Source organism: Mixophyes fleayi, chromosome 6 (genome assembly GCF_038048845.1).
Source record: "Mixophyes fleayi isolate aMixFle1 chromosome 6, aMixFle1.hap1, whole genome shotgun sequence".
In the NCBI taxonomy this organism is placed as follows: domain Eukaryota; kingdom Metazoa; phylum Chordata; class Amphibia; order Anura; family Limnodynastidae; genus Mixophyes; species Mixophyes fleayi.
In genome coordinates this window covers 204,680,266-204,705,573 of record NC_134407.1, presented here as the reverse complement: position 1 = coordinate 204,705,573, position 25,308 = coordinate 204,680,266, and the positions used below count along the sequence as shown (strand labels likewise).

At 41.6% G+C, this 25,308-nt stretch overlaps 2 protein-coding genes across 2 annotated transcripts in view; one reads left to right on the top strand and one right to left on the bottom strand.

Annotated features, from left to right (window-relative positions):
• LOC142095246 (E3 ubiquitin/ISG15 ligase TRIM25-like) overlaps nucleotides 1-20,553 on the top strand; it is a 39,059-nt gene extending 18,506 nt beyond the window's left edge. Inside the window, exon 4 of the transcript XR_012677767.1 lies at nucleotides 20,387-20,553. The gene's annotated coding sequence lies outside the window, so the exon portion shown is untranslated. The remainder of the gene's footprint in view (nucleotides 1-20,386) is intronic.
• The window catches only part of DNAH9 (dynein axonemal heavy chain 9), a 215,430-nt gene that overhangs the window by 3,051 nt on the left and 187,071 nt on the right, over nucleotides 1-25,308 (bottom strand). Inside the window, exons 61-68 of the mRNA XM_075178154.1 lie at nucleotides 20,365-20,513; nucleotides 19,589-19,716; nucleotides 16,284-16,511; nucleotides 14,561-14,752; nucleotides 11,997-12,188; nucleotides 9,838-10,008; nucleotides 5,216-5,398; nucleotides 1,352-1,741 (exon numbers count right to left, since the gene is read on the bottom strand). Of these exons, the coding sequence (XP_075034255.1) occupies nucleotides 1,352-1,741; nucleotides 5,216-5,398; nucleotides 9,838-10,008; nucleotides 11,997-12,188; nucleotides 14,561-14,752; nucleotides 16,284-16,511; nucleotides 19,589-19,716; nucleotides 20,365-20,513 (1,633 nt within the window). The remainder of the gene's footprint in view (nucleotides 1-1,351; nucleotides 1,742-5,215; nucleotides 5,399-9,837; nucleotides 10,009-11,996; nucleotides 12,189-14,560; nucleotides 14,753-16,283; nucleotides 16,512-19,588; nucleotides 19,717-20,364; nucleotides 20,514-25,308) is intronic.

The following is a 25,308-nucleotide window of genomic DNA, read 5'->3' as shown; positions in this document are numbered from 1 at the left end:
AGGATAGATGCATTTTATTAATGTGTTTACGAGCAGCCATTTTTTAAATAGTTCTTATTGCTCCTTGGAAAACTGTCACATTGATATAAATTGTACAGGAGGGGCACAGTTATCTAACAGAATAGAGTGGATTTATATTAAGGTTTGCTTCAGCCAGAATACTAGAGATTCTTTATTAAATAAATCAACATTAATTAAATACATATATGTGGTCCAAAACAAAGGCAGGACATTCTGTACCCAGACATGACTGTCCCAATTGCTCCAACCCACATAATCATAATGCACTCCCATCAATCCTAATTGTAGTGTAGCAATGCTGGTTAATGGCTGGGGAACGTTTTCTAGTATAAAGATCGGGTACATTGTACGTGTTCAAAGACAATTACTGTCTTGAATTTGTAGTGATGTTGCTCTGGAGCGTTAAAACATAAAATAAAAATATTATATGATCCCCCATGCCGTAATCCAATGGGAAGATGTTAACCCATATGGGAGAGAAAAAGCCCCATGTGAAACGGACTGCTCCCGAGGAGCACACGATGCAAAATCACTGGAGCTCCGATGTGCTCGACTATTTAATAGCCGGACAGCCAATCAGGAGCGATTTATTACACTGCTCCGCCAATTAACGATAGTCTATCTGTGATTTAGTGTTCAAGCACAAACTTCTTGCTAGTGCTGATGTTGAAAGCGACTAAAGCTGTCCAACTATAGGAGTAGACATAATCAGATTTCATCAAGACTATAGCTTTTACTCCCCTATACTATGTTGTCTCCTAAATTGTCATACACCGAAATTATTTAACATAATGGAATAAAAGTTTCTTTTTGAAACCATGAAAATCAAAAGCAAACTAAATAGTTCCATATCGCGTTTCATCTTCTCTATGGCTGTTACCAGACCTGCCCGTGTAAAGAGAAAGTTTGACACATCCATCGTCTTTGTGTTAGACTTCGCTTTACCAGTCAACCTTGAAGATTGTCCTTTGTTAATGAGTGCAGAGACTCGTGCTCTCACACACTATCAAAGACGGGTTGCTCATACATAAAGCTGATCATGTAAGAGGGGGAACATCTAAACGCTCAGATAATGAGCCAGGTGACCCACTTAGATCAGCCCTTTACAAATTGTAATGAAGCTTTTTGAAGATCGTTGGCAAGAGGATAAAAGAGGACAACACTACATGTTTAATACATTGTTTTACTCGCATAAAGGGGGTAGGAAGGGCAGGTTCTAAAGTGTCCCTAACCAAAGTAGACTGGTCCTACGGCAGATCAGGCGAGATAAATAAATCTATTTCAGAACACTGTAGACTTAATTTGTTAATGAAGAGAAGTAACTATTTACCTGTGTATCCCAGCGCGCCCCCTCCATGAAGAGGCCGTGGACGTAGGCACCTTCTCGTGGAGGACTGCTGAAGTCCTCCCTATTCTTCTTTGTCACATCACACTGCAGTGTCATCTTATCCAGGGGCCACTCGTTCTTCCTGGCCATGGACTGCATGATGGCTGTAAGGAAGGACTGAGGATTGAAGAAACCAGCCAGCCAGACAGCGGAAGGTAAAGCAAAGTCCCCTGTCCAGGTCTCCAGCTCCTTGATACGGCTGAGAAGGTCAAGAAACCAGCCGGCTAAACCGGCCATGGACGGATAGGCTCTCTTGGTCCACGAATCAGGAACTTGGTCCAAGAAAATGGCATTCTGCAAATTCTCCATATCACTAGTCATGGTCAATTCACCCTGATGGACAGAGGTTAGAAATAGTTCAGTGTTTCCATCAGTTTGTCATTTACTTATTTTTCCGGGCTGCACCTACTTTGTGGAATTCCCTCCCTCGCACAGTAAGACTTTCCTCTAGTCTTCAAACCTTCAAGCGTTCACTGAAAACCCACCTCTTCAGACAAGGTTATGATATTCCTCAACCATCATCTTAATTTCCCTAGATTACCCTATTGCCATCCTCTACACTGCTAACGCAAGACAACAACCTTCTGACCAACATTGCAACACACAGCCCACTCAATACTTTTACCTTTGCAGTCTGGCTGGTCCATTGTGCAATATGATGTAGCACATGCCCTTGTGTTTCTAACTCCCATTGTCCTATAGATTGTAAGCTTTTGAGCAGGGTTCTCTTACCTCTCTGTCTGTATGTATTACCCAGTATTGTCTTATTAATGTTTGTTCCCAATTGTAAAGCGCTACGGAATTTGCTGGCGCTATATAAATAAATGTTGATGATGATGATACTTACATGTATCGACATTTATTTTACATATAATATCATAATTTAGTTAATGGAAATAAAAGAAAAAAATAAAGTCACACACGTTTCACTTAAATGTGCACAGAAGTGTGTATATGCTGGATATAGTTTTATGTTATCGCTCTGGAGAATTATATGAATTGCATAGTATAGTCTCCTTAAATTAGTGTTGTATTAAGGAGGGTCAGTGAGCCCCAGTGTTCCTATGCTGGGCACTGCACAAAGCTTAGTGGAGTCTAAGCTGTCTGATATAATTACTAAGGGGTGACTGAATGTATTTTGTTAAAATGCTACTGGTGCTAGCAAGCCTGCTGGCCAAGCTCACTATCTGGTACAGTTCCACTGTTTTCTTTCTCAATTGAATATTCCAATCTAAGATTTGTCAGTCATGATAGAAGACCTTAGGGGAACATGACCTAATGACAGTGGAAATGTGTGACATCACTGAGGTGAAGTATGACATCAATGGGCTGTGGGCTAGGTCCAAAAAAGGTCTTAAAATATGACAGAACAGAGAAAGAGGCTTAACTTAACCGAGTTTGCACATAGGGAGAACATAAAACGCTGTCTAGTATACACATCATCACCATTTATTTATATAGCGCCACTAATTCCGCAGCGCTGTACAGAGAACTCACTCACATCTGTCTCTGCCCCATTGGAGCTTACAGTCTAAATTTCCTAACATACACACTCAGAGAGACTAGGGTCAATTTTTGATAGGGGTCAAATAACCTACCAGTATGTTTTTGGAGGAAACCGGAGCACCCAGAGGAAACCCATGCAAACATGGGGAGAACATACAAACTCCAGTGGTCACTTTATTAGATACACCTTTTTAGTACAGGGTAGGATTTCACTTTGCCCCCAGAACAGCCTGAATTCTTAGTGTCAACGATTCAATAATGTGCTGCAAACATTTCAAAGAGACTCTGGTCCACGGTGACATGACAGCATCACACAGCTGCTGCAGATTTGACAGCTGTACATACATGCTGCCAATCTCCCGTTCCACCACATCACAAAGGTGCACTGGACTGAGATCTGGTGACTGTCGGCCTGATTCATTAAGGAACTTGGGCAAGAAATTTCTTACTTAAGTCCCCTGGACAAAACCATGTTAAGGGGTGAAAACTAGTTTTCTATTTTGCACATAAGTTAAATACTGGCTGTTTTTTCATGTAGCACATAAATATCAACTTTAAATTTCACTGTACAAATAAGCTATCAAGTATTTGTGTGTTACACGGAAAAGCTATTTTATCTGTCTGTCTGTCTCTGCACTTATTAGCAGGTTTCCAGGTGTACTAATAGAGGGGTCACTGAGTGTTCATTCCTATGAAGCATAAAGCACTGATGGAGTTAGTGTCCCTTTAAGTTGAGACACAGGGATGCTTTGGCACAGCAGAGACAGAATTGAGTCCCTGCAGCAGGGAAGAGAGTGGAGAGGGTCCATCTAATGACTGGTGCTTCCTGCCACTGAAGAGATGCTCTTACCCAGTATAATATATGACCTAGTCATTTTTTTCTTTTTAACAGACCCGTTCTTGTTTGTATCTGAAAGTTCTTTTACGAGAACCAACATATCTTGTAAATGAACATTTACAGTACTGCACAGGACCTGGGGAGCTATCACATTACATTCAGGATGATTCCTCTATGTAAATGGAGGTCAGCGGGCCAACTAACGATCTCTGCTTCTGTACGACTCATAGATTTTCAAGTACAGTCAGTTGTATATATAAGCAAAGGCAGATTTGGACGTGCAAGACATTAAGGCCAAATATATCCCTGACCCATGACTTCTATTCTAAGAATATAAAGAGACAGTAATGGATTTCAGTGGAACTATTTCTTGAATATAGATAGATTTGTGCATAGATGCATATCTGTGGCAAGGCCCAGAGATACTCAGCATGTGATATTGTTGTTGAGAGCGTTACAGCATTAATTCAACTTTTATTTCCACTGTACGTCCATCTTTACATGCGGAATTCATTGTTATGTCAAACAGTTCTCGACTATTTAAAAGACGTTCAATGATATACTGTAGTTTATGGTAGAGTGAGGGAAGGAGCGGAAAGACTTACTCCTTCATACCCATTACATGAGCGATAAGAATGAAAGAATGGATAATTATGCAAGGTGTCAATCCACCCACACGTCTTCCTTTCCTGTCCTTCCCTTATTAGGTCAACACCCCTCCTCCTGCCCCATTGGCTTAAATCACAGCTTGATGAAATCTGGTTTAGCTGCCAGTCAGTGGTGGCCTTTGGGAGCCGTCATTTGAATCTGTATGTCTAGAATAGTTCACTACTTTACTTTGGTTTAGAGCATTACCCTCAATTTAGTTCAGAATCTTCATATATCATCATCATCACCATTTATTTATATAGTGCCACTAATTCCGCAGCGCTTTACAGAGAACTCACTCACATCAGTCCCTGCCCCATTGGGACTTACAGTCTAAATTCCCTAATACACACACACACACACACACACACACACACAGACAGACTAGGGTCAATTTGTTAGCAGCCAATTAACCTACCAGTATGTTTTTGGAGTGTGGGAGGAAACCGGAGCACCCGGAGGAAACCCACACAAACACGGGGAGAACATACAAACTCCACACAGATAAGGCCATGGTCGGGAATTGAACTCATGACCCTAGCACTGCGAGGCAGAAGTGCTAACCACTTAACCACCGTGTTGCCCTATATATAGTATCAGTCATGTACTGTATACTATAATATGCCCATATTTTTTTATTACAGAGTTTCTCATACCAAAAACCTGCAGAAATGGGGAATCTACTTAGAACGGATTGAGTGACTACACAGTCATCCAACATGTACTGTATACTATACCCGTATGAACATATTGTTCACCTGTTGTCATTAGATTGTGTGCACAAAGTAACTGATATACAATACAAGCCTCCTTACCTTCAGCCCTAAATCGAGCTCTTTGAGGGAGCGTCTGATCTCACTAGTGAGCATGTTCATCCTCTCGCACTCCTGGAAAGCCACCACAATGTATGGCGTCCTCTCCTCCGCCTTTGCCATAAGTTCTGCAATATTAAATTCCTCTGGGAGTTTCTCTAGGATTTCATCCAGTGTGGCTTTAACCTGCAGAGGAATTACACGATCCAGTTAGCACAACATCAAAGCCTTCCTTCCATTCTGTGTGTTCGTGCTGGCGAATGTGTAACGCAGGCCATAGGATAGCTGACTTGGTGGGTGATCTCAGGAGCTTTATACAATGGACTAGATTTGTCTACAGAACCCAATCCACGTCCGACCCTCATTGATGCATTGTGACCTTCATGTAACAGGCCAATAAACTGAGTAAGTTAAGCTACACAGCTCTATTACAGAGCACAAAAGGATCCATTAGCTGTAAACAGGGATTCATTATCCCGGAGCTAGCAGACTTTGTAACCTCATCATTACAAGTGGAGAAGCAGGCTGGGTCTGGGTGAACGTGTATGAATCACACGTTACTCTGTTCCATAGAGGCTGAGATTTCTACCAACAACTTTATCGCTTATAGAAATTGTATTTCGATCCACTAGTACAAACAAACCCAGTGTTAGTGTAACACAGTAACTCAATAATTCAGGGAATGGCTTGTCTAACAATTGTCTGCATAAGTGAGCATTGATCCTATGTATTGTGAGGGGATACAAAACACCTTGGGACATTTACACTACAACAATAGATTATATTTATACTCCCCTGACACAGCTTTACATTACTTGATTTCCAGCTTAATGAGACTCAAGTAAAATTAAAGCTTGTATCCCTACCTAAAGGTCTTATTTAAATAAAATGCATTACTTAAAAAAAGGTAAAAGTAGAAAAATATTGGCCCAAGCCTGCGTCATCATGCCCCATCCACTTGAATAGGAAAGGGGATGATTCATGTCTCTCCTTGTATATTCCAGGAGACTGCTAGAGATTCAGGAGTCTCCCGAACATTCCGGGAGTATAGGCAGGGACGCCGAGAGGGAGGGGGGTGCGGGTACAAATTACCAGGGCCCAGCCTGCCTGGGGGGCCTGGGCCGTCATTGAAGCTGTATAGGTTTTTTTTTTTGTTTTTTTTTTAAGAAAGCAGGTTTTTTTACCCTCCAGTAGGTGGCGCGTGCTCCTACTATCGTGCGTATCCACAAGTGTGGTGGTGGGGTGTTATGGGGGCATGGACCAGGGACTGGGCCCCCAACTTAAAGAGTGAAGAAGCCGGCGTTCCAGTGCCAAGTACACGGCAGGGTGGTGCTATATGCTGCTCAGGAGCGCCTGCAATGTCTGAAGGAGGAAGCCTGGAGCACTTTACACTGCTACAACAGGCAAGTTAACATTGTGATTGAGATTGATTATTATTAAGTTTTTGGTCTCTGGTATTGAAAGCTCTATATGAGCTGTATAATCCGTAGGGTTAGTGACAGGCGCGGGCTTGGCAGGGGGGCATCGGTCCCCTGGGCCGCTCAGAGTGACCGCTGTTCGGGCCGGCCGCTGTTTCAACACTAAGCCTGCGGAGTCCAGACATTTCCACTTTAAATTACCATTCATCTAAGTCGCGCACACGTCACACTGAAGTGCCAGAGAGCTGTCCAGTCGGAATCACTGTCTGTCAGCCTGCGGTGCCATCGGACATCTGCCTCTTCATCTTTCAGGTAAGTCTGCTTCTATTTAGTTTGTGTTTTTCTGCCATCGGGTTTTTTTATAGGTATAACACTTGTCGGAATTGTTGTAATCAGTAATACGATTACCACCGCTATTTTCCCTACTGTATGGCACTGTGGAGCATTGTGGTGCCTGACAAATCTACCATAATAAATAATAATAATGATGCCACCTAACTGAACCTGAGGATGGCAGTTTACCTCAATATTCTGACTTTAATAATTTTTGCTGAGTGACTGAATGGTAAAGCTTTGATACATTATGGATTAGTTAATTCACGAAAGAGAGAGTTACTATGATACTATGCTCTTAATTTTAGACAATAGGGCACCCCCTGTCTTAAGTGCCCCATGCCCCCATAGGGCATGTCTGAGGGGTGGCGTGATGTAGCTGGTGATAAATGTAATATTTTATTATAATGTATGTGTGTGATCTGTGTCATGTACGATGTTCACTTATTGCTTGGCCTTTCATATATACATTTTCCAACAGGTCCCAACATTCCAGGATCTATGCAAGAATCCAGTAGCAGGTTGTGAAAGCTGCAGTAACCGGTAGGTGAGAGTAACACAACTTTAATACATAATGGGGGAATTCAATTATCTTCAATTGTCTCCGGAACGTTCGCGAGACACTTTTCTGCTGAAATTTGACAGAAACCACTGTTCATTTTTCCTCCCAAGGGAAAATGAGCTGAGATTTCTACCGTAATTGCCAGCAATGTGCGCTGCGCGATATCCGTGTTTCACATCCCCAGCAATTGAATCTTCTTCAATATGTTGTGCCACGGCCCATGTTGACCACGCCCCCAACATTATGCGACCACACCCCTTCGCCGACGCCACTGCACAGCGGCATACATCTCTCTTCCAGCGTACCAGTGTGGGGTGGGGGGCAAAAAGTTGCTGTATTGGGGCCCCAAATTGCTCTTGGCGGCCCTGAGTGTAGGCAACTACTGACTAAAGGTTCTGACTCATAGATCTGTCCAGCTGTTCTGTTCCCAATTCAGCTACACATGTAGGGGGTCTGATTGGTTAGATCTGGTCAGAGGTTGGACCTAACAGCATAATCCTATAGTGCCTCATTAATGTATCTGGATGATGACCACACAATACTACGTTCACACTGCATTCCCAAGTAAAACACTGTTTCAGTATTTTGATTGGAAGCACAGGTCGTTTCTGGTTCGTGCAGAGTTCATTACTCCACAGAGGATGATGTCAGGGACATTTGGTTAAAAATAGGCAAATTTAGAAATTCGCTACTTGGGCCACTTAAAAGCGGACAAGGCAGGGGTACAGTCTACTTTATACGGATCGGCAGCAAAGCTTTACAAACAAAGAGGAGACCTTTATTGGTGTGGAGGACTATATACGATTGGATGTGAGCTGCTTACAATCGATTGATTATATGTCGATCATTACAGCTATAAATATTCCCATTTTCAAAGCTCTGTCACCAATATGTTTTTACATAATAAGTTGCATTATATATCTGCAGGGTAATGTTTCATTTCTTTACATTATGTAGGATTTAATGCCATAGTGAAAAGGATGTGAGGAACAATCGGGGATTTCTGTGCACATATAAATTGTCAGCAGCGTATACATTAATGCTCATACTTTTCTATGGAATGTTGAATAGTAATTTGCCTTGTGTAGTATAAGGCTCAGTTAGCAGCTGAGAACACCCTGTCCCCTTAGTGCATGGCTCTCAGGAAGCTGCTATAAAATAGCATGACGGGGGAGCATTGTTTTGAACACTGAATCCTCAATCTTTCCATCGAGTGACAGCAGGGTGGCTCTGACATGAATATGCTGTGGTATAGCATAAGCACATTCAATATGTGCTAATTAGTGTACTGCCGAGCCGTACTTATGTGAAACAAGTGTCATGCTGCTGCTGGCCTGGGAAGATGTGACGTAAACCTGACAAGTCTTAGGTTCAGCAGTGAAGGATTCTGGGGGGGGTGATTGCTTACACACTCAGGCCTGGATTTTTAATACTGTGTATGTCAACCTGGAAACTTATAATTATGAGTCTGTTAGATATATGACAGATCTGAGGAATAGGAAATGTGCTCCTCTATTTGTGAGAGATCACTTCTCCCCAGTCAGTGCAAAGGTGACATGTGCCATCAAGGAAACAGCCAGCAATGTCACTAACAGGGACCTGTAGATCATTAGTCTCCTCTGAGTCACTGTCTTATATAAACCGTAGCATTATGTCAGTAAGAAGTAAAATATCTGAGGGGACCAAGTTAAACTAAAGCAATACCATGAAAAGTTTCATCATAACAATTATTTTCATATTTAAAATTGGCTTATTGCACAGAGATGGAGATTTGCATCTACAAGTTATATAATCATACTATCCATGTTCTGTTAGTATTCGGGAAATGTTTATTTGCAGCTGATAAGGGGGCGAGGTTTTAAGAGGGACCAGATAAGCGACATTTATGGAAAGTAAACAGCATCTGTAATGTGAAAACTGGCGATATTAAGGCACATCCTGCGCCAGGAACACGCGCCAGGTCAGGGGACTGTAGGGTGTTTTGCCCATTACTCTTCCACCACATGTTTTTTTACACGATTTATCTATAAAACTGGTTCTATAAATGTAACCCATTTTATCTCTATATAACAATATTCTTTTTAAAAAGTGCAATGTACAGAGATCTGAGGATGCCAGAAAAACTGAGTGTAATATGCTAAATGATCACTGCACATTAATTATTGGTGTAAACCTGTTCTTGGTAAACTTTCTTACCAATAACCGTTTTCCTGTGCAAAGAAAACCGAGTTATTAAAAATGACCTATACATTTGTATTTGGAAACATGCCCACTTCTGTGTACACAAAACCATGTGCCAGTCATGTACATACCTTCTCCTCCCGGGTGACCCCTCCACCTTCGCCCATACTGCTGTCTCGTGGTTGCATCTCTAGCACGGTGCGGAATAGTTTCTCTGAGGTCTGAGTCAGGAAGCCGATCTCAGCGTTGGGGTGCAGGCCGTACAGGTAGGGAGATTCCGCTGGTAGGACGTCATCAATATACTGCGACAAGAAGCAGAATGGTAATGTGTACATTTATGTAATATGTAGTGGTGCTAGATGATTTGTGAAACCTTTTGAGTTTCTTGAATTTCTGCATAATTAAGACCTTAAATATATTCAGATCTTCATCTTAGTCCACTTTTTCAATTAATTTATTGATCAAAATGACCCGACATTAAATTTGTCGGGAAAAGTATGTGAACCTCTAGGATTATCGGTTCAGTTAAGGGCTTAATTATTATGAGTTTATAATTTCAACCAATAGGCTGACAATGAAGGGTGATATTGGGGGGCCCTATTTAAAAAAACATAAACCTAAGTCTCCACTACCAAAGACTGGTCCTCACCACACAGGTTGGTGAACGATTCCATCAAAGGAGAATTCTGAGGAGCTCAGAAAGAGTTGTCGATGCTCATCAGCCTGGAAAAGGTTACAAAATGATTTCTAAAGACTTTGGGCTTCAACAATCCACTGTCAGGTAGATAGTGAACAAATGGAGAAATTAAACACTACTGTTGCTTCAAGACATCCATAAACATATGTATAATATTCATTATATGTATAATAATTACATGTATGATAATAAAGAACCCCATGGTAATGTCAAAGGGTCTGCAGGCCTCTTGCACTGGCTAATGTCACTTCATGAGTCCACCATCAGGCAAACACTGAACAAGTATATCGTGCATAGGAGGATAGCACAGACAAAGCCAAGACACTACTCTCAAACAAAAACAATAACAAACTGGCAGGTGGCAAAGACCCCCAGCATGAGCCAATAGGCTACTGGAAGAATTTTCTGGGGACGAATTAGTCTAAAATAGAACTTTGTGTTTTAAATGAGAGACTTTATGTTTGGAGAAAACTAGACACTGCATTCCAACATATGAACCATCTGCCAACCAGGAAACAGCGTGGTGTCAGTATCATGGTTTGGGCCTATTTTGCCTCAGGACAGCCAGTGTTGATGGAATATGAAATCTACCAGGGTATTCATCTGTGAACTGAAGCTCAACAGAAGGTGGGTCTTGCAGCAAGACAAAAACCCTAAACAAATAAAAGTCAATCTACAAGAAATGGTTGAGACAGAAACTCCTCCAAGCCGATGTGCGGGACTGATAAACAAATACCGTAAACGTTCTAATACTGTTTTCCGATAACTTTAATATTGGATCATTTTGATCATTACATGCATGAGAAAGTATATCCTTTTGTGTTTTATTTGATTGATTGGGTTCTCGTATTTTTATGATCTATTTTTGTGCTTTTTCTTAGATGAAGATATCAACACATTTAAGGTTAGATTTATACAGAAACTCAGACAATTCTAAAAGGTTCACAAACGATTATCTGCAGAATTTCAATACAATGGAAGGAAAATGACCGTCGAAAAGTGTCCAATATAATCACCTATCTGCCTCTCAATCCCAGGAGGTTTGACGATTCCCTACCGCCCAATATTAGACGCCTTCCACACGTCCGTGTATCAAAAGCCAACAAGCCAACCTGTCTAATACATAAACTCAGCAACACGTCACCTGGCTGCTCAATCTCTCACCTGATACTTCTGCTGCATCATTTTACTTATACAATTATACCTATTCCTAATTCCTCCAATTCTATCAAGCTCCTAACATCCTACTCTCTACCCCCACTCCCCCCAATCCCACTGACGCCAGCCTTCTTTCCTCGATCACCCTACACTTTGTATTTAACTTTTCCCAACTGCCTCTAGCTAGCAAGCTTTACTTTCAGGATTTTGTCTGTTGTCTTATTATGTTCCCTCTTATTTAAGTACAGACACGTGACTCCATCTAGAGTAATTCTATGTAGTTAGGATAATATCTGACATCAGAATGGAAGTGTAAAGGGCACTAGAAAGGCTGGTTACAGACAATTCATTATCGAATACTCTATAACCTACATGTGTAATAAAAGATACAGTAATACAATACAGGTCCACCTGCTTGAAGATTTCATTCAATACCTGATGATAGCCATTGTAATCCGCATTTCCAGGAAGGGGGAATCCAGGGGCCAGGAACATCTCCCCTTCCAACATTTCAGGCTTTATAAACTCCTCCAGATAGGTCCTGCAGAGGCGCCGGTCCCAGTCATCCGTGATGTGACCTCCGTACATGATCTCGCCAAAGAGATAGCGCAGGTCGTCATAGGGGACCTAAACCACAAAGTGATAGGGAACGAGGGACAGTGAGTCAGAAGACTGGATAGTACAGACCCTCCCTGTATATAGTCTGACAGCAGCGCAGATGCTGTGTGTCCAGGACGTGGCCTGTTCTGGACTACAAAGACCAATGAGCTTATCGCTGTACATATACGCAATGTTATGTAATACTGTATTATAATGTATACAAGTACTTATGTAGCAATATATATATGGTTCTCCTGATATATGCTAAATTATTATTTACTTATTTAACACCAGAGCTGTACAGTAACATCATTGTATTCAAGCAAATGACTTCCCGCCTTAGTGTAACTTACTGTCTTATTTCCCTACCATAGAGGCAACAACAGTGTAACACCCACATATGTATGTTTCGCCTATGCTGAGGCCCAGCGATGTAGCAATACTAAGTGATGTGCCATCCATTGTAATATTAGCACTATTATAGGACCATAGTTTAGATGGCAGACCATATATCCCATCATGCATCAGTGCGCTGGAGCACTGAGATTTAACTTACATATGGAGGTGATAACTACAACCTGCACATAACTGCGCATCATATTATAGGTAACACAGCAGTTCTTATCAGAGGATCAAGGCTATTCTCTATACAGACTATATACATATCATTCAATGAAATCTCCTATCTAATAGCTAGCACTTATTACATGTATTACATATCACTGCTATATAACCGAACAAGAGGATGGCTAGTGGCAGGTCTCATAGATAAACACTGCAAATCCTGCTAAACATTCATGGACGGATACATGGGTCCAGTTGGATTCATTTTTTGGACACCTTTTGATCTCTATATGCCAGTATCGGTTACAAAATGAGTTGTCTATTGTTAATATACTAACGTAGGGTTAAGCAATCTGTGGCTTGTGCGCGGTTTCGGAATCACAAATCCCAACATGCTGAGATTTGTAGTTCCCCACAGCTGGAGAGCTACACATTGCCTAATCTCGCTCTACTGCGTGTTGAGTGTAAAGGTATATCATTTTAGTACTCTTTGTTAGCTGGAGAAGAAGCGTGTCATCTTATAGGTTTAGTATGCACATCAATCAATGAACACATTATTACGCCAATGTACAGCTATAGAGCTCAGATGGTGTAAACCACATCACAGGGATTTAATAAAGGCAGAGGACTGGCACCATCCAGTATGTAGGAGTAAGACTGTATTAATTGACACTGGCTGATTCCGGGACCTGGTTGTTGTTATGTTGGCTGGCATCCTCTGCTGTACAGACAATGCCATGAAGCGTCCTCACCTCTCACTATCCTTTCTCTGTTCTGGATATCTACTAATACCAAATAAACGCAGTGAGGGTAACCATACTCATATTTAGCCTACTGATTCTGCCTCAGTGATGTCCCAGTGAAATGATAAGCTGCATTCGTGTAACTTTTTGTTCAGCCCAATAAATGCTGTTAAGATGGGTACCCCATACTTTTGTATTGTCAAGAGCGGGAGGTAGGAGGGGTTACGCACCAAAATGAAGCATTTCGCCTTGGGGGTTGGTCCGGGAGAGCAACCGGACCAACCCCCACGGCGAGATTCGGGAGGGTCGGCAAGTATGGATACACAATAAATGGAATGGTATCAGCGGAATACACACACTATTAACATTCTACTGCAGGTAGCTGTACATTCAGAAAATATGAGAACTTGTTACGTTTCCCAAAGCTTATTTTATTTATGAAAATAATATGTCTCTTCTTATTAAATAAAACATTGGCTCTGCTACCGAAAAGCTATAACTAATTAAATACACTCCCACATTTTACTCTGTGCAGCTGCTAAGCTGTCATGTTTTTGGTAGCAGAAGACACTGCTCTAGCAGTGAATGAGAATGACCTCATGACATCCGTGTCACATTACCTACAATGCAATCAGCTCATCATGAGAAACCAAGACAAAACTTTCGTTTTGGGAAAAAAAGTTATTGTGAACACGTAATTGCTTTTTCTGTATATGTACCAGCAACGCTAGAAATTAAGTCTATTCAAAGACTCCAAATAACATGATATACAATTAATTCTCCAATTTAAAAGACCCATAGAGAATATTATTAAGAACAAACCTATCCTGGCTCTTGTAACTATAGCATGTTATATGCAAACAGAGGAAATAAAACTAATTATGTTGGTGTTCAGAGATTACTAAGCAAAGTTCACTCAATGCATTCAGTTTAGTTATAGAGCAAAATAATTCTCCCAATGTTTCACCATAATTTCCGTGAATAACAGATGTTCTGATCACTCCTACAATTGTTTAATGACCCGATTGCTCAGATGGTTTGTCATCACCCCATAGAACGGACGGTATGATGCCCCATAGCTGAAGGTCTCACCTTAGCATTGGCCTCCAGGTAGTTGTACAGCACGTTGACGGATATGGTGAGATCTCCGGTGTTAAAGGGGTAAGATCGGTTCCAGCCCTGAGGGCCAAACTTCCTCCTCTCTGCCACCACAGCATGGAAGTAACACAGAGCGAACAATATGCTCTTAAACTCCGTTTCCCGGGTGCACATCTCCAGCGTGTCCTGTACATAAACACATTGCAGAGTAAGGTGCTATGTTGTAGGATGTCTACCAAATAACACACTAGTCCTATGGGCCTAGGCACACTCTTAGTAGTAAACTATGTCTGCTTCCATATTATGTAGACAACCATGGCCTTATCTGTGTGGAGTTTGTATGTTCTCCACGTGTTTGCATGGGTTTCCTCCGGGTGCTCCGGTTTCCTCCCACACTCCAAAAACATACTGGTAGGTTAATTGACTGCTCTCTTTGTCTGTCTGTGTGTGTGTATTAGGAAATTTAGACTGTAAGCTCCGATGGGGCAGGGACTGATGTTAGTGAGGGCTCTGTACAGCGCTGCGGAATTAGTGGCGCTATATAAATAAATGATGATGATGATGACGACCTGGCCAACCTGTGGCTCTCCATGTGTTGTGAAACTACAAGCCCCAGCATGCTTTGCCAGTAGATAGCCAGTCGATAGCTGTCAGGGTATGCTGGGATTGTAGTCTCACAACACCTGGAGAGCCACCGGTTGGCCAGGCCTGATGTAGACAGTGCTGGTAAAGCCTAATCTTTTAGTGTATTTATTTACCACCATCCTATAGGATATGAACGGGAGGTGAGCAGAGCAATGGACTGCCCTACTATAGTGCCTTCTTGTATCTTCATCTGACCTTGACTTCCCATAATGCAGTGCTGCCCATTGTCTTGTCTTGTTGAATGTTAGGCAACAGCATTTTGTGAAGAGAATTAAGCTCTCCATATCTATTCTAGAGCAAATTGGATGAATATGACTCAGGGGGGATATTTTGGGATAGCAAATGCTTTATCTTTGAAAATGACTAGACAGAGAGCTGTGCTGGTGCTAGGAGCTTCCCTTTATATAGCTGTATACAAAAGACTATATGTAATATGACGGCTTACGGTGTGATGGAGGCATGCCATTAGGTAGCTGCTCTCCCAGCAGCAAGAGAGCCGGTGAGAGCTCTCTGCTTTTCTCACAGATTTCATGATAAAAGACTGTAGTTGGGAATGGAATGGGTTCCTGCACAGCGCTCATTACACACAGCTCGCAGCTGCTCTTGTATCCTAAACGCTGTATCAATAATTAAGTCACACACAAAGCACAGGCCCGTGTGTGCAGACACTGGTAGTGCTGGAAGCACACAAAGAATACTGTAGTTAATGTAGAGCTCTGAAACCAACAGAGCAGACATAGGAAACTGAGACACTTTCTGTAAAAGCGGTTTATAGCAATCGATCGGAATATCAAGGTCTCGTGTTTCTATCAGAAACTACAGTGTTTTCGGTAGAGATTCTCCATTCCTCAGGTGTACAATGATCAAACATGGCGCTTTTCTGTTTAAACTTCTCAATGTGATAATAAGACAGCTCAGATGAGCACATATAAATCTACTTTGTGTTGCCTCAAATCAATAACAGAGTATATTGCAGTGAACTTACTCTTTAGACATATCACTTAGTTTTAGACTATATGTGTGTTAACATTCCTTAAGTCATGAGGTCTGCCTCCGAAAGGACAGGTGTTACCTGGTTAAAGTTATCCAAGGCTTTATGCAGATTGGCGTGCATGCCGGTTGGTGGTTCATTGGTGATTTTGATGGAATTCTCTAGGATCCCCTGGGGAATGATGTGTCCGTCGGGAGAACCGGCAGGCTCGGCACTGATAAACACCCGGAAATCTGGGTTACTCCCTTCACTGTGACGTTCCAGCTTCTTCTCCAGGGTGCTCAGCCACTTGGCTACTAGATGGATGTTCTGTCACAACATCATAGAGAGGTCAGTATGAAGCATGACTGGTACATACAAGTCATCAGGAGATTTATAGACACACTCCTATTATGTTCTTCTATTGCAGACTATGGACCTCTCCTTTAGATCATTAGATTATTAGAACACATTTGAAGAATTCTGTGACTACAAGGATGTAGGTGAAGAGCTTCTGTACTAGTAACATAACACCAAGGTGACCTCAAATATCCTTATAATCCACAGAAAGGGGTATAATATTTTCTACATTACATAGGTTTCAACTGTGTTTTAATAGTGAAAGTCAATTATGATGCCGTTATTTACTAGTTATAACAGATGACATCACTGCTGGAGATGGCATGTAAAAAAACGTATACCTTTAAAATGTGAAAAAAACATGTGAATTGTTATTTGTGAGGAGTTCATTAGCTTATACTTCATGTTGGAGCTGCAGCGGTAGAGGGCCGTGCCTCTGCCTGTCTATGCAATAGAGGAACTCTGCTCCTGTGGACGGGGCCTGCTTGCAGTGAGTAAAGTAACCTCTGTTTCTCAATTTACAATCTGATTGTAAATCAGTGAAGCAACAATGTATGAAAATGAAGAGACTCCAGGATTAAATTAACTTGATTCCAACACGACTGAAGTGGCATTTTAGCTAATAGATGCCGACAGCAGTTGAAATAGGAAATATATGTTATACCTCCCTTTACCAAGAGCCCGAAACAACCTGAAAAAGACTATTTCAGTTCTTGAGAAAGCAGTGCACATACCTTACATTCAATGCATAATTTAAATGTCTTTACAAATACATACCTCACATTCCCAATATTTATATTATGAGTATACGCTGGAGGTAATTTATTAAGCGCAAAAAGTCCCTTGCGTAGTACAAAATCAGCTATAGCACCACCAAGTGTTTGACCTGTGCAAGTACAACTAGATTTCCATATAAAAGGCATTGTTGTGCAAAGCAAAATGGCAGCGTTTGAGGGGGGAGCAGAAGTTTGCACAGGCTGAGGATTGGAGTTGGGTGAAGTTAGGCCATTCTTTGTAAAGTACACTAGAATGTAAGCTGTCTCATGAGCAGGACCCACTGTCTGGGGGGGGGGGTGCCTGGTCAGATCCACTTTACAAAAAGACTTTCATTTTGCATCAGATAACACTTGACTGTCTTTGGTTTTAAACCTATACTTTTGAATAGACTAGCCTGCACCTCTGTGTTACATTTTGCAGTAGAAGTGCATTCTGGGTACACCACAACAATCATTATGTAATAATTAGTCAGTCAAATGCTAAAAGTAAAAAAAAAACAGCCCTGAGATCCCTTTGTTCTCTAGATTCATGGCTTAAATTCATTCTAAAATTACTGTAGTTTAGGGCAAAAAATAAATGCTTTATTTAATGAAAGGGTTGGTGATAAAGTGGTTGGAGGGTGGACTTTGATGTGACACTTCTGCGCCTTCTAGCTGTACTTCTATTTAGCAGCGGATTCATCTGAGAAAGGAGAGTGGGCGTACACTTTGGTGTTTGCGGGGAGGGTCATTCAGTCAAACAGGTGTAAAACCATGTTTCATACACGGCAAGTCAGTGTTCCACCACTCCACAAGGGGGCGCCAAACCACTGGGGTCTATGGATGGATAATACATGATTATGAACCAGTCAAGCAAGCAGCAGAGTTCTACAGACAGTAATACATAGGCATACAACTATTTAAATTTACGAACCCCTCACTTAGAAATCCCTGACCACCATTCTTAATGATGCTACCACTTGCACCCTAGGGGGGAATATTTTATAACCTAAAAAAGTGCAAATAAAAATTCTCTTTGTCAGCAACGTTTTATAAAATATGTAGAACCCTGGCAGGCTGATAAATCTTGTATTTCTCCGACAGATTTTTAAAATGTTACAGAGAACGGGGGAAGTAGATGTTATGTAGGCAGAACAGGCATCCAGGGGTACATAGAACAGCCTATTATTAGAAACCATTTTACAGACAGCAGGAGAAACAGTGCCCACATCAGGCATAAAAGGTAAGGAATCTAAATAGACTCACACAAGACCAGAGTGTATTGTAGCTGGAAAATGTATCACATTTATAAATAGTGATGGAAAATGTCTTTATAAAGAGTGCTCACTCTTATTCTATTATCACATATGTGCTGGCTATGCCATGAGCAGGGCCTACAGGGGACCCTGGCTATTATTGCAAGACCATATATTAAGAACAAAATATTGATGAAGGGTCTACGTCGGTCTAACAAACGAGTTATTTGCTTTAGCCACCCCAAAAACATAATAAAATGATTCTTCTAAGCTTCATTTTATTAATTAGATGTGGAGATATAACTCATCTCTTTAGAAGTAGGCCCAGGATCAAAAATTGTCAGGGGCCTACTAATGTTGGGGCATCCCTGACAATGAATGGGTGTATGTACATCTGGGGCCTGCGGGTGGCGCTGTTACTGTTGCTGCTTTGCAAATACACCATATTATGTAAATAAATATGTGAATAAATATAATTGTTTTCTAGTCCCTGGCACTTGTGATAACCTGGTGCTATTTCTGATGCATCATTAAGTGCCGTGCCAGATGCCTAAAGACTTCACAAGTGAAAAGACTATGAGATGAGAGGGGACTGGATGAGGGACTTGTCACATCCATGGGATCTATGTACTGAAGGCTGAATGTAACATCTGGGTTCGGGAAGAAGCTGTCACATAGAAATGACTCTTGGCCAAACATCATAGGACATCTAAATAACTTTTCTCTGGCTAGCACAAGCAGTTTTCTTACCAAAACCTCATTATATGTGTAGATGGAATTAGGTTACGTCTTGTGTAGTGGTCAGAGGAACTGGGAAATAGATTTTACTCTGGAGTGTGGATTTACTAAACGGCGGGTTTGAAAAAGTGGAGATGTTCCCTATAGCAACCAATCAGATGCTAGTTGTCATTTTGCAGAATGTACTAAATAAATGATAACTAGAATCTGATTGGTTGCTATAGGGAACATCTCCACTTTTCCAAACCCGCAGTTTAGTAAATCCAGCCCTAGATGTGAGAAGCACAGATGTCAGTACCTGCAGGATAACCCAATGTCCTTCTCTTGCCGCCAGATCTAGAGCTTGCTCGGCCACAATCTCTTGTCCTTGACCCAGAGACACGTTATGAAGATTCTGATTGTCAAATGTGTAACCCAGTTTTCTCCCTGAGAAAAACAAAGTGGTGAAGGTCAGAAGTATATAGTCATAGTATTAATGCTCTTACTATGGTCTTACAGTAGGACAATGATCTGTCTGGCTGTTAGGGAAACACACAGGTAAATAGCAAGGGATACTGAAAGGTGGACAGACATGTAGATGGGCGAAAGACATGTCGACAAATAGCTGGACAGACAAGTAAATACAGATAAAGTGGACATAGAAAATTAAAAAGTAAAATGTTCCATGGCTTAAATAATGAGTATTTCACAGAATATAACAACATTCCGCAGACTAGAACGGTGTGATACTGACTAATCTAATTGGCCAGTCATGGTAAGTGATGGTAAATGAAATGCTACAATACAGCCTTTCCATCTGTAGATTGAAGTATAGACAGGAAGACGGATAGGAGGGCAGATAAGGATCACAGACAATGGGGTAAATGTATTAACATGCGGGTTCTTCAACACCCGCAAGTTCAGCGTCTTCGGCGATTAAATTTAAAGCGGCGCTGCCTTGTAAATGGAAACTTCCCTTTACAAGGCAGCGCTGCTTTAAATTTAATCGCCGAAGGTGTTGAAGAACCCGCATGTTAATACATTTACCCCAATGTCTTCATACATGAATGACTGATGACAAAGCAATACAGTTACCTTGTTTCTCCACATCCTTCAGAGGGTCCACACCAGGGGACAAGATGAAGAACATTGGGGTGGCCGGGCCAGACTCCTCGTATGATGCTGCAAAGTCCAGGGACCGTCCCACAACATATTTACTGCCTAACTTCTCTTCCACAAAGTCCCTGGAAGGAAATGTCAGTGTCAGCCGTGGACTAGGATTTCATGTAAGTACTGTAAGTCGGATCATGTTATTTACTGTGGTCGAAGGGATTCAGAACACAGGGTTTTCCTGGTATTGTGCAATCAGTATCATGGTTCTGGCAATCTCAGTGCTGCTCACTTACCTCTCTGAGAGCCACAAACACAACATTCTGAACGGAACGTCAATTGCAGTCACCACATTATTTCATGTATTAATGTGCTCTATGTAATCAGTTACTGAGTTTATTTTTTTTAAAACAAATTGGGTCTGATTCATTAAGCAACATAGATGAAGATATGTGTCATATTTTGCGTAAAATCGCTCTGCACATGCCCAGAAACAAACATACTACAAAGATCGCAGCAACGTCCAATTGATCTTGGAGCACAAAGACCCTTATTGCAGCCTACAACTTCAGGGGCGGATCAGGGAGGGGACTGGGCGTATGCACATGGTCCATGTACAGTAAGGGCGTGCTAAGCTCCAGCGCTAGCAGCAGTGTCAGATTCAAGCGTTGGAGATCTCAAAGGTACGTGATTTTCAGTTGTATCACTTGCCCCAGCTACAGGTCGGGTGTAAGTGCTGATTACTAGTGATGGCGGCTGAGTATATATGCTAGAACATGTTTTTGCAATCAGGTGCAACTGTAAAAATGTATTTTATGCACAGTAGGCATTCATAACATCCTAATAAATGTATTTTATGAGGAAAAATATGGAAAACAAAACTTTGCATTTTTTTAATGTTTTATCAATAATGACTATGGGCCTGAGTCATTAAGGAAAGTAAGGCAAAAAAATAAGTAAATGTTCTCTGGGAGAAACCATGTTACAATGCAAGGGGTGCAAATTAGTTTACTATTTTGCAGATTAGTTAAATACTGGCTCTTTTTACATCTAACATACAAGTACTTGCTAGCTTTATTTTTACACTGAAATTTAAAGTTGATCTAGGACATGCCCAATCCCAACTGTAAATCTGTCCCCTCATTTTAAATTTACCTCCCCCTCCAATGCACAATGCAACATGGTTTTGTCCAAAGTTACTCCTTTTTTATGCTTTCTCTCCTGAATGACTCTATATTATTAACAGGTGACAATAATAAAAAAAAAAAAATTCTGTGCGTTCTTTTGGGACTTTATGTTCCACATATGTATTGAATGCATCCTGTATTGACTATTAGAGCAGACCTAGACCCGTATTCAGGAGACGTAACTTTACATCCGCTCCTTGTTGAATACGGACGTGCGTAAACCTGATTTATGTGCGCATTTTAAAAAAAAAGCAAAAAACACCACATGTTCGTTTTGGGTGCTTTAATGAATCAGGCCCATTGGCACTAGATATTTTGCACAAGTGATGAAATTAATCAGTTTTTATGCAGGACTGTGCCACACATAAGGGTGAAAGCCTAAAATGGTTTCACAGTATGTTCAATTTTCCATTTTATGTTCTTTTTTTTAATTATTGAGAAGGGGGTGTTGGATAGAAGCACAGGAGGGCGGCGGGCCTATTGCTGAGACGCTATTGCTGTTACTGGTGTGGGCTGACAGTGAATGGTTGTAGCTTCCCGAGTGCTGCAAATAATTATCTCTGCACTGCAAGGTGCACCGATTGTCACAGCCTTATCTGCTGGCTCTAGATTCCTTCCTGTAATAGCCTATTATTGTACATATGTTGCTGGTGCTATGACAACATGGGATCCTTGCTACTGCTTGCTCTCACCCCATCCCTGGCAACAACTGCCAGCCCTCTGCTTGACAGGAGGAACGTGTAGTGGTCACAGTAACTTAAGTTGTAAGTAAGTTGAGTAATATCCACTCACAATGCCTAGTCCAGTACCTACTCCTGGATGTATACATTGACTCATCTATTATACATGCCAGGTGCTATACTGCTTACTCATATAACCATAGGGCTGCCCTGGTTAACCTGTGGCTCTCAGGTGTTCTGAAACTACAAGCCCCAGCATGCTTTGCCAGCAGATAGTAAGCCCATAGTGAAAGTGCATGCTGGGACTTGTAGTTTCACAACACCTGGAGAGCCACAGGCAGGGCAGGCCGGCCATAGGGAACTGATCATGTGACAGTGGGGAATAATCCACATGGCTCTTACATAGCACACAACCGTCTCAGTTGCTGTGGAAACCTTTGTACACTACTAGAATGCCGCTGGATCTGTCCTCTCCACTTTCATGGCATTTTATAAACATATTAGTAATAAAGGAGAAGCTGGATTGAATAAAATCTCAGCAATAATAATATAGGCCCTTTCCTAGCAATGGTGGAGGTTTCATAATATGACCTAACATAATAAGACAGAGGTCATTTGTGACGTCAAAGTCCACCCTTCTACCACCTTAGGACCCCTCCTTCAGTCATTTAACTTAAAAAGGCTGTACCCCCTTCTGCAAACCAGAGAATGATCCCTAACTGTGCCCTTTCCACTCCTTGATCTCATAAAAATAATTTTGTCCCACATGTGGTTACATAACTGGTGTATTTATACACTTAGTTCACACATAGCTAGGTAGCACGGTGGCTCAGTGGTTAGCACTTCTGCCTCACAGCACTGGGGTCATGAGTTCAATTTCTGACCATGGCCTTATCTGTGAGGAGTTTGTATGTTCTCCCTGTGTTTGCGTGGGTTTCCTCCGGGTGCTCCGGTTTCCTCCCACACTCCAAAAACATACTGGTAGGTTAACTGGCTGCGCTTATTCAAACACAGACGTCTGACGTCACAGAACAGAATTTGCATTGTACTTTTGCAGGTACATAACTGACCTATCCTGACTTTAAATATCAAATTTTGTCTTCTAAAAAAACACAGTGTTTATAAAAAAGAAATAGTTGAAACCTTGACTGGCATCCAGAAGTACAAAGTTACAGTCACTGTCTCTGTACTCAGTGTGTGAAGGGAGCAGTGCTGGGAGAATTAGGATTAGCATTGGTTCATCTGCAGCTGTGCCCGGGCATGGGGAGGCCTCTCTGGAGATGGACAAAGCCAATTAGGAGGATATTTTTACAGCGCTTCCCTATCTGTTTAATAACAACCTCCCAAGTAATCAGCTGCGTACTTGGAACAGCGTCTTGTCTATAGGCCGCCAGCTCCTCTGCTCAGCTGCAGCCTGGTCCATCTACGACCCTCCGGAGACTATTTCCTGTGCACAGACTGCGTAAATGACCCTCACTCAGTTATAGTAAAATAGGACAGGGGAGCCTGATAGTTATTAATAAAGAACATTAGCAATTTAACCATTTTTATTACAGTTACATGGCTTTCAATGTATCCCTGCCCTACTAGGTCTATTGTGGCACTACAAGTTCCAGCAGGTATCAACAGGTAGAAAGTCTCAATGCAAATTTTCACCTATTGATTAAAATATTTTAAATGTAGTGCTTAAAGCTTTTTTTCTATATTAGGTCACAACAATTTGACATATCCAGGCTCGGTGTTCATGGTGTACTTTATCTGTTTGTTGTATAACCCGTGCAGAATGATTTGTGCTAACCTGTGGCATAAGTGTAGCCTGGTATTAAAGGGCTAGATCTGCAAGACACAGTTTTATTTTAATACTTAAGGGCTGCAGTTTGTTGCCTTTTAGTCTGACTTATTTCACTTCTCCTCTATTGGTCTGTAACATGTAAACAGCGCAGTGTAACTGTGGGCTCTTCTCATTGTCAGATCTGTAATACATTATGCGGGGAATTACCTCTTCCGGGGTCCCAGAACAACAGCACACTGACACTTTGATCACTTACACAGCAAATAACATTTCATGTTCAATTACCAATTGCTGTAGACTAGACTTTATGTGTTGCCTGTCAATGTTAAGTAAAATATCCCCCTCCCCAGCAGGACCTGATTATCCTACAGGCTGACTAGGCTGCAGCCTAGGGCGTGAGGCTTTTGGGGTGGGGGAGGGGGGTGAACATGTTTGGGATGCAACATTTTGAAAGGGAGAGATATAAACTCAAATTCATTTTAAAATATAACAGAATAAATGTACTCCGAAGTAAAAAAAAAACATGACAGAAAAATGTAGTAATTTTTGAAATGTTGATGTATTCCCACGGTAAAGGCTGCAGACAATGAGTCATCCCTGAGCAGGCGCTCGAGGATAAGCATTTAGGAGAGACAAGGATGGCGAGAGGTACAGGCCTCTCCCCCTTCACATCCTCACCATGGGTAACATACGTTCATTCCTAGGTTCTGCTATACAGCTCTAATTTCAAATGAAAAATTAAATGAGTGATCACTGTAACACTTTAAAATAGAGATGTTCACTGACCCCCATGTTCTAGTTCTGGTTTTGGATCTGGATTAACTTCGTGTTTTGGTTTTGGTTTGGCAAAACCGCCCTTGCATGTTTTGGTTTCAGATCCCGATTTTTTTTCTCCAAAATCCCTTTTTTTTTGGGCTAAAAATCACATAATTTAGCTTTTTTTCCCCCTACATTATTATTAACCTCAACCTCAGACTGCCAAGAACTGTGCTACCCATTCTATGTCCCGCTGTGAAATGGCGCTGGATCGCCGTGGAGGGTGGTACTTATAGAATCCAAAGCTCGCGAGATCCGACAACGTAACGATCATGTTTTGCCTCGTTTTCAGCTCCGAGGGCGCACAAAAGTACTGAGCCGGCTCGGCTCAGTACTCGGATCTGCTAAGTTCGGGTGTGTTCGGTTCTCGGGGAACTGAGCCTGAGCATCTCTACTTTTAAAAAGCCAGAAGGAGTTGAGTTTTGAAATCACGGGAACATCAACATTGGTGGGG